General features: G+C 36.3%; 1 protein-coding gene across 2 annotated transcripts in view; it reads right to left on the bottom strand.

The window, feature by feature from the left end:
- Positions 1-9,986: 9,986 nt before the first annotated feature.
- The window catches only part of MOSPD2 (motile sperm domain containing 2), a 35,602-nt gene continuing 32,468 nt past the window's right edge, over positions 9,987-13,120 (bottom strand). For both annotated transcript variants that reach the window (XM_055701507.1, XM_055701508.1), the window contains exons 13-15: positions 12,647-12,776; positions 10,812-10,914; positions 9,987-10,297 (exon numbers count right to left, since the gene is read on the bottom strand). In XM_055701507.1, the coding sequence (XP_055557482.1) occupies positions 10,151-10,297; positions 10,812-10,914; positions 12,647-12,776 (380 nt within the window). In that variant the 3' untranslated portion in view covers positions 9,987-10,150. The remainder of the gene's footprint in view (positions 10,298-10,811; positions 10,915-12,646; positions 12,777-13,120) is intronic.

Consider the following 13,120-nt stretch of genomic DNA (forward strand, 5'->3'; position numbering starts at 1 on the left):
CACTACCTCAAGCTTAGAACTAACTGTAGCAACAAAAAACAAAGCACTGATTAGAGCGGATGAGGTTGGAAGACTTGCAAGAAAGCCATCAAAGAACATACAATTGCCAGCATCCTGAATGGCTGCTGTGCTGCGGGAAGCGATAACAAATAGGAAATGGAATCATGTTTCATTTGAGATTTGAGATAACTGCATAATTTCACTTACTATCAGTGCTTCCTTATAGAAGAAAGAACTTGAGTACTGCCACAGCCAAGGTATTCAGATCGGAGTGACCCAGCATCCTGCTCCTGCACCTTTCCACAGCGAGCTGAGCAAGGCAAGGAGGGAAACTTTCATTCCGATACCTACCGACAGTCTGTCCTCAGGAAGGAGGATGCACTGCAGGCATATTTCAAACACCTATCCTAAAGAGTCTGGTATTACAAATTGAGTTAGCATTTTATTGTCTTCAGAGGCTTATCTGTGTACCTCTCTCATTCCTGATGATTCATGAGCAGTAACCTAACGCAAAAGACAAGAATGCTTCATTAGCAAAAGATTGCAGTTCTGTTTTGCTTAAGCATGACTCAGATCTAGAAAATTCTACCAAGGAAACAGACGGTTTGGTAAGCAGATATACAGCTCCCTGAATTTCAGTGATGGGAACACTTCAAAAAGAAACTTCAGAAATTATTTTCCTTCTGGTTGAGTAGACTCTAACCTAGCCATGGGGGTTTCAGCCAACAGATAGCATCTAATCTAATGGAAAGATTTCCTTTATTCTTTATTATATTTTTCCTTTATTCTTTGCAAGTTCAGATGCACTGGGTATCATCATGTGTGGAAGGGAAACCTGGTCACCATTCAAACAGCAGAGATGAAGCTGGGAATATTGAGACACCAGCACATATAAGACCATTTGGCCTGATATTCTCAGTCTTGCTTGCAAAATTCAAAATGGTGTCAATCTGCAGTATTTCCTAGAGTGAAAGGGAGCTGAGGACTGAGAATGGATTTGCTGAGGAATGGTACATGATCCACTAGCAACAGCCAAACTACAAGGCTTTACTTCAGCCAGATGTTTTTTTTTTTGAAAAGCCCAGGTTTGCTGACAAACTAGAAGATTGCACGTTATACTGCTAACAAGACAGTCCTGCTACAAATCTTGCATGTTTTTCCTGTGCTGATGGGTCAGTATACAATTGGGTATGACCTGAATGTTAAGATTTGGAAACAAGATGGAAATAAAGTGGGGATGATCATGCCCAAATGGGAGTGAAAAAAATCCTCTTGTTCTTACTCCCAGCTGACTCGCTGCTGTCTTTCTTTGCTCCAGATTGCTCGGAAGAGTTTTGATTACATGGGTTTCTAATTCCACATTTCTACTGATAAAGTGTATCATATAAAGCCCAGAAATTAGATGTTGCAAGGTCCTCCCTTCCCCAGTAGTATGAGCTGTGAGGCAAGAACCTTTGCACGCTGTCAGAGCCGCTAGCACACTGCTATGTCAAAGCAATGAGGGCATGTGCAGGTGACATAAATCGTGCTGTATTTATGCAGTCCAGTTAAAAACAACAGCATCAGACCTTGAAAAAAATTATCTCCCTTGTCCTCATTTTAGAGAAGAGCTTATGGGTTCCCAAGGATTTTGCCTCCCATAGGGCCCTTAAAGCTAGAGTTGCTGCTTTATCTGTGTTAATCCTTCCTACTGGCTTTTTTTCAGCCTACTTGTTCAAATTAGACGCTGGAAGGGGCATTCTTGCAGCAGAGTTGGTAATAAGTGTATCAACATCCTAAAATCCCTCTCTAATTTGTAAGAGTTCTAAAAATCCTAATGCCTTAATTAACTCATTTTATTAGCCCTCTACAGCATTCATATAGGAGTGTTAGAAGAATTATGTATTTGCTTTGAAAACCTTATCTGTCATTAACATTCCTTTGTAAATTTGATGTAAAATGTAACCTTTTGCAGTGTTCCTGAAGATCTGAATTCTGTTTCTTAAAATACGTTGGAAATACTATATGACACAAACAAAAATTTTAGCATGTGTTACATTACAATCAAACTGCAAAGTAACTAATAGTTCTTTAAAGTGTAAGTAGAACGCCACAAAACATTAAAGTGTTTTCTAATTGTATGTAACTTCCCACTGCTCTCGTCATCTGAGCCACAGATACAGCAAATATCCTTGGTTCAGCACTGTGAGAAATGATCATTGAAAGCTTTTGCTCTCATTTGTAGAAAAAAAGTCAAACACTGCAACATATCACCTGAAACGCAGTCCCTGTCATGCCACATACTGCAGTTTCTCAGCTCTGTGCAACAGTAGCTCACTTTGGTAGAATGCAGAAGCACATGAGAAGACATCACATCACATGTTGCACAGCACTGGCTCTTGTTATCTTTTCCAACTCATCCCAAATGACGTTCAAGGAGAGAAACTACTTCTGAGCTACAAATTTTCTTCTTTTGTCACAAAAAGGAAAGCTATCTTCTCTACCAATTTGTCACAGCTCTATTTTGATCCATGCATAGATTAAAATAAGTAAATCTGCCTGGTCCAAAAGCTGGCAAAGTATTTTGACACATCATTTCATGTAACTTAGTTTCTTTTGGTTTTAAACACATCACAGTCATGATAGCTAGAGTGGCAAATGTGATCATTTTGGACTTACTTTTCCCTGTTTTTAATGGCAATAGGACCAACCTGGTTTACAGGACTTCCATTATGATAAATATATGAAAAGACAGTGAAATGCTTGAATACTACAAGGATACTACGAGAAACAAGGACAAAGCTGAAGAGACATTACAGAATGAGTGAGTTCATTTCAATCACTGGAACAAGCTCCCCCAGGGAAGTGGTCATGGCACCAAGCACATCAGAGCTCAAGGAGTGTCTGGACAACGCTCTTAGTCATATGCTGTAGTTTTAGGTAGTGCTGTAAGGAACAGGGAGTTGGACTCGGTGACCCTTATGGCTCCCTTCCATAAGGGACCCATATGGTATGATTTTATGATTCTTGTCTGTAAACCTCCTACAAACACGGGGTGGCTTTTCCACACATCCTTGAGTTTTCCAGGGATTAACAAAAACAACACTGTATTTTCAATTACAGTAAATAATTCCAGGGAGAATTTTAAAAAGGAGGCATATTCCTGTCTTTTAATGTTCAATATCTACAAGCTTTGCCATCCATTGGGCCAGGCTGCTATGACACAGCATCTGTGTGACTAAGGAACTTCAGATGCATTTCCAAGGCGAAATGGTTAATGGAAGCTAAATCTCATTGAAAATGGACAGAGCACAAAATCTGTTTCTAGCTTGTTTTTGCAATGTGCAGCTTAGAGCAGATGAAACCAAGATACAGCTCCCGCCTTGGCTACCTCCCATTTTATTTCGCATGTAATACTTCTCAAGGTTTCCAGTGGATGCACCTGCCCAAAGTAGTGAAAATAATTAGATACTCTTCCTCTGATGCTTTTGCCATGCCTCCTCAATTTGGGAACTTGCTGGAGTAAACAGATCAGAACAGAGTGGCTGTACCGGTTCCCCATATTCCCCATCCATATACCAGCATGAGACAACTAGCATAGGAATATTGGAATGTACTTTCAGTATGGGCTGGAAATAAAGGGCTCCAAACTCCAACACACATCCAGTGTGAGGGGTAGGAAGAAGCATCACATCAATCACAATGTCTGCTAGAACAGCAATACACGTACATCAACACGTATTTGTTCAGGATTGTATTTAAAATTTGCAGCAGACTAGCATGAATGAGCATTGCTTTTCTGAGGTTTCCCACCTAATCCCAGACTGGACTCAGTAGCCGTGTTTATACATTCCCTTTGCAGAACAGAGCCCACTGAACTGTGAACTCCAGGAAAATGCTACCTTCCTTTAGAAAACACTACAAAATCTCTTTGTGAATCATCAAGTTCAGGTGCAAGTTTTAAGTTCTGAAAGCTATAAGCAAAAGGAAAATATGGTAAATGCTACTTATGTACAGGAAAATGCACTTCAGGGCGTGGGGATTATAGTAATTCAGATGCTAGTATGTTAAGCATCAATCTGCATTAGTTGTACCAGATTAATGAAGCATGCGTGGTGTTTGCCCTGATTTGCTTTTCCTTTCAGCAATTTATCAATTGCAGCATTCTAGAATATAAAAGCTTAACAAATACTGTTTATGCTTCTTTTTCACACTACTGTTGTAATCTATATTTAAACGGTGTTCCTCATTTCTGACATTTTCCCTGGGGCTTGAAGAACAGGTGTTCAGTTATAGCTCCAAGTTGTCAAAAATGAAACTGGCAATGATTTTACAGATACAGAGCTGAGGAAATACAAGAAAGTTGTAATTTTGAATAATTAAACACCAGACAGACTTAGTAAGACTACAACATCGTTACCCAAAGGATATCTTAATTCAGATTTCATCATAAACACAAAATGGGGCCGTGGTCATGGTGGTACCGATACTGAAGACTTAGATTTGACTTCTTGTGTCCAAAGCATTTCTTTGCAAATCTAATGAAACCAAATGGATCTGAACCAAAACCTATCAAGACTGCTTTTGTTCCCTCTCCTGGACCCCAAATTAGGGAAACACTCATCTAGAGAGACCACGTAGATAGGCTCCTGTGGGAAGAGCACATCATTACGTTAGCATTGCTCCACCTCACCATCCTCACTTTCTGGATAAAACTGATACCTGAGGTGAATCGTTATCACTTTCTCATCAAGCAGCAATGCCAGTTTGTTGTGTGGCTACTTCACAGTATACATGCATGTGCTGGAATAACACAAGTAGATGTAATCTGTCTGTAACAGAAAGTACCTGTTCCTTCTGTTAAGTTCCAATAGCCCAAGTCTTTTCCACCTCAGTCAAGTAAGTTTGCTTAGATGTATTTATTTCAGGAGCAAGGTAAGGTTTGATCAAGACTAAAGAAAAAGGAGGCACAGATGTTTTTGAAAAATGAAAACAAAATTCCTGGAATACTTTCAAGGAAATCACTGCTGCTTGCCAGTTGAATCCCCATCAAGTGTTGGCATATCTCATGGGCTAATCAAGATGAACGAAACACATAATTTACCATCCTTCTAACAAGATATTTTTAACAGGAAGCAAGACCTCCAAAAATATTTTGTGAAAAACTGCCAAGTGACGGCAAAATAACGAATACATTCTACTGCTGACGAAAGAAAATGAAAGATAAACAGAAATTACAGATATTTTTTTCATATTCAGGCTTTCTGACATTTCAACCAATGCCAATACAGTGCTAATATAGCACAACTGGTATTAAGTAAATAAAATAGAACAGAGGAAGTATTACTAACAGATCTAGAGACCCTGAACTGGTGTAAGGAAGAATGCAGAAGTCCTTTGGGTGGGCTACTGCTATACTTTGGACTATGGTGAAGACTACAATCACTGGCAACTGATCAGTAGTATTTTTTCTTTCCCCAAAGGGCTTTGTGTTTGGACTTCATTATTGACTTCAGCAATATGTCAGAATGAATTGCCTAGTGCAATTTAAAAAACCAGTGCGTGCTATTAGCCACAGTCATACAGCAGTAATTGAACACTCTTCAGCTGTTAGCCCAGTGCTTCTTTCAGTGTTTAGGAAAACAGAAGTGACTTAGAGCATGCTAAATAGGTAGGCTGACGGACCCGTTTCGTGAGTAAAGCAAACCAGGAGCCAAGACGCCTACTGGTAGAAATCTGGCAAGCTGCTTACTGTTTGCTCATGCAACTTGTGCATCTCAGTACTTCTGGCTCAGAAGCTGCGAAGTAGTAATTGCACAGATCTATTACAAAAGTACCTGTATCAGTCTCAGCCAAGACTGGCACGTGGAACTTCACTCATCTCCTCTGCAAAGAGGAAAACCTCTCACCTCTGCCACGTTTCTGGAGAAGTGGGTTTTCTGCACTTTATTTTTCAAGTTGTGTCTAAGTGTACTACTGTAAGCGTTCACTATAAAAGCAGCAACAGCAAGAATAGTGATGCTCAAACTGAAAAATGGGACTGAAACAACTGAGAAAACCGAAAAACAGGAGGTTACGTTCCTCACCAGTTGCGGGAAACAGCCAAAAGCTGCTGATGCTGAAGTACGCCCAAGAAACAGGCACACTGAAAACCACTGTTAATTTGAAGTATTCTCACTTAACTGTCTTAACACATAAATAATGGAAATGTAGCAATCTCCATAATACTGACTCAGTGATTCCTTAGTGAGCCATCTTCCAGGGAACAGGGAACAAGCCAGGCACTTCAGACACTGACTTAAGATGTCATCTTTAACCTCAGGAAAGAGCACTCCACATGCTCCTGACTAATGAGAACTGATCTGCTCTTCCTAAACTGATACATATACTGTAAACGCAGGTATCTTCATGTCTCGGACACAACAACCCACAGAACTACTACAAGATCTAAACCAGTGAATTCTTACAGCCACCTGTGATGTGTTTTGCAGAACAGTGTTGTTTGGTCAATTTTCGATTTGTTCTATTATTCTGACCAAACGTCCGCTTTCACAATAAAGCCATAGAAAAAGAAAGAACTAAACAAACCGTCCTCTGTGAACAGCATTCATACCCTTACACTGCCAGTCCAACTACACAGAAAGTACAAGGATCCTCAAGACAGTGCAGTCCTCTCTACAAGCCCCATACAGTCAACAAAACCCACACAAAATAACATCTGGAAGCAGGGACAAATGTTTGAGAGAACATGAACGCAGATATTAGAGACAAATTGGCTAAGGTAGGGAATCACAGATGGAATAGAAAGGCAATCAAGAAAACCTATTCCTGGCCCTGCTGCCTCTCCCTCTTTTCTTTTTTATAGATGTCTAAAATACATTACACTCGTCTGGAAGTGCCTATTTTTCTGAAGAAGGGAGAGAATTGTTTCATACATTAAAATATTATAATCAAGATTTCCCCCCAAAATTAGCCTACTCCAATGTGTTTTCTTCCTTAAGATACTTACTTTTTGCATCTAATTAATAAACTTCAATATAGCTATGCCCTTATGCAAAAAATCCTGCTTTCACTGTTCAAAAAATATATTTCCTTTGCAAACCAGACTTGATTTCTCTTCAAGCATCCAAGTACACTGTAACATTAAACCACTGTAAATAATTTCAGGATGAACAACAGTGCCACTGTGAATGGTGTCACTGTGACACCACCTGTTCCTATAGTTCAGAGCTATCCCCCAGGTAGAGATGATAAACAAAACACTATGAAGTTTTAAAACTAATTTTTATTTAATAAAGTAAAAAAACTGAACCTAAAAATAGGGCATAAAAATTGCTTGCTAGGAAAAGAGTATCTGCTCCTTTGGAGCACCAATTACTTAATTTTTAGGATTACCAGACATTGCTGTCTCTTAATTGTCTGTAAATGCTAAGATTAACTGCTAATCTACAATGACAGAAAGGAAAATCAAATCTTGTCTCAATAGTTCATGTAATCAAATCCCATTTTGTGAACTAAGTTCTAAATTTCCCCAGCTTTACAAACAGTTTTCATGTACTGTGAAAAAATAAAAATAAAATATTTGAGAACAATCTTTTGTCTATTATCTCAATTTTGGGTATCATATCGAACTACATTATGGCTGTGTACTCTGTAACTTCAGTGTGTGTTAGACACAAAACCTTCCAAAATGGACTGGCTGAAACCTATGTTTCCAAAGGTTGGCAAACAGAAGCTGAAATTACTGAAAACAGGGAAAATATTGATGGATCACCATTATGTTTTGTGGTGACAGGAACAATGAAGCTCTCACAGAAGAAAAACACAAAGCAGACTACCATCAATTTCTATTTAAGAAAAAAATACTGTTACTTTGCCATTCTTTTTTTTTTCTTATATATATATTTTTTTTTCCATTTACTCTGTGACATTTAATGATGTGTAAATAATACTTAGTTTTACATATACATATACTTGCATTGTGTGGATTTGTATTATTCCTGATACGGTAGCGTTTACATGCCAGTATCATGTGCTATGTTAGGCACTCTGTCTAAGAATTCACAATCTTCTATTTAACATTTGTCTGACAAGTAACACCACAACTTCTATTATACAACAGACTATGGGTCATTACTATATTTACCCCTCCTTCATAATAAGTATCTGCAGGAAAACCAAAACCTCAGGAGATGCAGCAATTTTTAAAAAATTAAACATTCAAGACTACATATTTCCTCATATTTATTTTGTTACTGTATTTTTCTAAAACATATTAAAATAGAAAAGATGTTCATCTGATTCATCATACAAAGAAAATACCAACATAGTAATAAAATACTGAAAACATATGAAAGCACCAAAACATTAAAATATTCATATTGGCAAATACTCTAAGAATATATTTTTTGCAATTTTACAGTAAAGTGCTATTCAATCCACTCAAATTAAACAATTGGCATTTTAAAAGCATGGTTAATATTATGTTAAAGTTACAAATTACTTCGTTACCTTTCCCAGTAAAACAACAACCCATTTTGTTGGAAGCAAAGCATCTGAGTTGCAAGCGCATGAAAATAACGCAAATAACAGCTTCATAGTAAGCCGTGAACAATGTAAGTTCTCATTAATAAAACTTGGTATTTCTTAATTAACAAATTAAGAAAACAAAATACTGAAAAGCAAACTGAACAGAAATTAGTTTAGTGAAAAATCAAGAAAATGTAGATGTGGTAAAACATTGTATAAATTAAGAAAGGACAGACGACTGCACCAAACAGTTCTGTAGACTTGCCTTTTACATGGTAATTTTTTTAGTAATTGTAGTGCTGCTTTATTAGTTAATCTGCTTATTAATGCATTTTTTAAAACTGCCCTTTTCTGTTTCCTAGAAATGATACTACATCTGCAACACACTGGAGAGATACTGTAAGCAAAAAGACAGAAGCAGTTTATGACCTTTATTTTTCCTCAATAATCTCTTTTCATATACTGAAGTCAGCAGACAAAACTAAATGATCTGTTACAAAGCCAATTTGTAGCAAAAATTAATTCTAGTAAATAAATTATTTTAATTTTTTACACCTTGTTGAATGAAAATTTTAAATGTATGAAAGATATCATCAGTCTCCTTTTAAGTGTTTATCATTTTAATATACATATTTACAGCAATGAGTACAAAGAATCCTCGTTAGCTCACTAGCTTCATACACCATTTCCACAACAATTTTTGACAAATGGGAGATATAACACTTTTATGTTGCCTTCAACAATATTTAATCTTCCTGACTTGACTTGTTTTTTTCATAAATTTTCATAAATTCAGCTGTAATTTAAATATATTGCACATCTCACTGACTATTTATTAGCCTTTTCATGAACCAATAATAGGTCATCAAATGTTCAACTCTTACACTACTGCCACAATTGACTAAGAGTTGCTTTCAGGGGGAAAAAAAAAACCCAAACATGAAAAGATTAGCGTCTCATCCAGTATTTTTGGAATCAAACAAGCATTAGCATCTTAATTAGTAGGAAATACGTACAATAACTTTGCATTCAGAAAAAGCATGAAAATAAGGAATTTAACCAATGAAAGCAATGAGCCTGAATTACCAAAATAATTACTAACAGGCAGTATCTTCCTTTATACGTGCATGTACAGAGATTATGTAAAAAAATCTGCCTGTACTGTGTAATTTCTGTACATTTTCTTGAATGAACAGGATAACTTTTAGAATACATTAAGTTGACTGCTTGCACCTTTTATGAGAGTAAATTCAGAATGTAAGAATGAATATGCTGAAAAGAAATGAAATACTGTAAAGCAGCTGAACAGAGGAAAAGAAACCAACTAAACAGTTTTAAATTATGTTGTATGTGGTTCCCTTCTTCCAGTTCAGTATTATTTATTGAGTTGTACAGTAAAAATAGGCCCTAGCTCTAACATCATCTTCATGAACTGTTTTAAGTGTCAACTTTCAGTAATTTCCTTTGCTGGTCATAAATTTCTTCTTTTTTTTTTTTTTTTTTTCAGCAAATTATATCATCATTCATTGTTGAGGGATCACAAACAACATTTTGGCAGTTTCAGAATCCGAGCGCAGCACTGCAATCTCTTCCATTCCAACCAACCATGATCGGCAGCACATCCAGTGAACAGCAACTCTTTTTAGCTTCTCTGGATACATGTCAGGTAGAAGCAGAAGGCAAAAACGGTAACTGATAGTAATGATAAAACAACTGTCAACTGCTGGAACCAGAGGCAGCGATCAATCTGCTCTTGAAGTCTTTTATTAATTTGTAGTAAACGAGTTAGCTAAAAACAGAAATAGTTTCATTAAATTAGAATTACTGCATATGAATACTTGTAAATTTAGAGCTATTTAGCCAATAACTATAAGCACAGGAAAAAAGAAAGAAAAACTAAAAAAAACCCACTTCTCCTTTTTTTTTCCCACGAAATACTTTAGGAATCTGTTCCACTAAAGGAGCTTAAAATTTTAAGTTATGGATAGCTTCTATTGCCTGTATCAAGCAGGTGACATCTTTACACTAGGAAGCAAAAGATACCGCTGAGGTTCACTGATACCTCAGATAGGTAATATACACAAGAAGAACGAGCAAACTGCATTGGAAGTAGTTTTTTTATTAAAACATTACCATTCAACAAAACGATTAAATCGCTACCACTGATGTAGTCATTTTGAATTGCTGAGCTTTTCAAATAGTATAATTTATGAAGTACCAAAGAGGTTTAGTATAGACTTGATTTATGTCTATCATATTTCACAATTTTGTTCAATATTCAGCATAAAGAAATACACTATTACCTGTATATGTAAATCTTCATTGGTTTTTGCTGGAATATTAAATGCGTTTTCTTTCAATGTCAGAGAAGAAGGCTTACTACTTTCTACAACATGACACCTGAGCCTGTGAAAAGGGGAAAAAATACACACCAAAAATCATAAATTTAATGTCACATTGTATAATTAGTAGTAATCAGTCCACCTAACAGTTATTATATGTGCTTTATCATCTGTTCTGGTTGATTAATTTTCTAAATGGCTATTGCAATGATAGTCTGAAAAGGCTTCCTCAGTCTACCAATTACGCTTTGACAGCTTTTGATATAGAAAGCAAGATCAAAATTATCTGCATGCTCAGTTAAAATAAACCTTCACCATTTTAAATTCACAGCACAGGATGCACTGGATTATTCAAACACTTACTACCAGAGGTGCAGCAATTTATTGAACAGCAAACAAAATCTAAAGGTTTTCTTCCCATTTTAAACTTTAGCAACAACATTTTTCATAGAGTCCATGTCTTCCACAGATGAAAATGCAGGAACAGAATTTCAAGTCACAACTGAAGGTAGTGGAATCCCATGGAATTTATAAAATACAGCATAGGCTCCTCTGATAACACACAAGTCCATTAGTGTGGGAATGAACTTATTTGCTAAAAAAACTGTTAAAATTGAGACTGCGGCATTTTTCTGTTTTAAGGAAAGAGAAATGCTAAAACTTCTCTGGCAAGACAACACAAAAAAAAGGATAAATACATGCAATAAAATCTAAGTAGACTCATCAGATGAAGTACTTGCACATATAATATTAAAAAGAATAATTATATTCTGCACTACTTTTAATATATAGGTATATAAAAAATAAAGGTCAGGTTTTTATTCATCAGTAATGTACATACATGGCACACTTTGCAGGTAATAAATTTAATGTAATAAGGTCTTCTTACTGTTTCAGGGTTTGTCTAAAATAAAAATTGCAATATTTGTGCGAGGAAGCTTAAGCTCACTCACATGATGGAGATTGTTTTTTAATAGGGAGGTAAGGGGTAAGCATTCAAAGCATTAAAGCAAGACCTAGGCATCAAGTCTCAAAAATACTTTTTCCATGTTAAAGAAAAACACAAGCCAAAACCCCAGGAAGAACCTAAAGTAAAAATACAGCCAAATTATTTTTTTTTAAAGGTGAAAGAGCATCTCAATACCATGGCCTCAAGACTTCTAGATGGAAGAGAACTACAGTGAACTTCTCCTAGAAATGTACAGCGATACAGCTAGATGTGAATGGATGGAAGAGAGGAGTAACAGGTACATTTAAAAGAGTGTATGGAAAAACTTATTTTCCTCCTGATACATTTCCATGATTAAATATGGAAAACACACATATGAGCACGTCACAGGTTTTACAGAAGTTTTCTACAAAATTATGATCTTCCTTAGCAGAAAGGGAATAATTTTTTATATTGTCTAGAAAAGTTTTGCATTTGACGTGTCTTATTTCCTTGCTTGATTCTTTCTAGAAAACTCAAGTGGTGCATTCTTATTTAAAAAAAAAAAAAAATCCACAGCCCACATGTATTGTCACATCCATTCATATTTTTTTCAACTTAACTCTTCATTAGCACAAGAACAACAACAACAACAATAAAATGATCACGTACAGAATACCATGACATTTTATGCATTGAAAACACCTTTAACCAGTTAAAACAGCAGAAGCCTCAGCAAGATACTTCAGTCAGTAAGCACACAACTGGGTTTGGAGAATCCTTCACTGATTATGATATGCAAGTGCTATAAATCAGCTAAATGGTAATGGCTAGAAACCCCCGCTGTCAAAGAAAACCATATGCTCACCTATGTTCCATCACTTTGGTCCTAGGGACTTCTTTCCAAAACTGAGTAAGTTCTGGTACACCTGCTCCAGAAGACAAGTCCATTTCTGCTGCCATTATAAGGAAACGATCTTGCAGAGAAGCTGCAAAACCTGCCCTCAAGGAAACAAAAAACCAAAAGTGTGCTTACATAAAAAGACAATACTACAAAGCATATGGAAGCATTTTTGAACAGAAATGTTTTAAAACGAGAGCTTGTTTATTGCAGGACATCAGACACTGACTTACTAGAAATAAAAACAATGAAATCATTCTCTTAAGCTCAGTAACTTTAATTACAGTTTTCCCAAAATTCTACAGTTTCATTTTAACAATTAAACATTTTAACAGTTAAACATTTTAACTTTAACTAGTTTCATCTGAACAATTCAAGGATAACCCAGAATTCTGTAAAGAATGCATTCTCCAGCAAATTCACCTATCCTTGCAACGATTT

Source organism: Falco cherrug, chromosome 2 (assembly GCF_023634085.1).
Source record: "Falco cherrug isolate bFalChe1 chromosome 2, bFalChe1.pri, whole genome shotgun sequence".
In the NCBI taxonomy this organism is placed as follows: Eukaryota; Metazoa; Chordata; class Aves; order Falconiformes; family Falconidae; genus Falco; species Falco cherrug.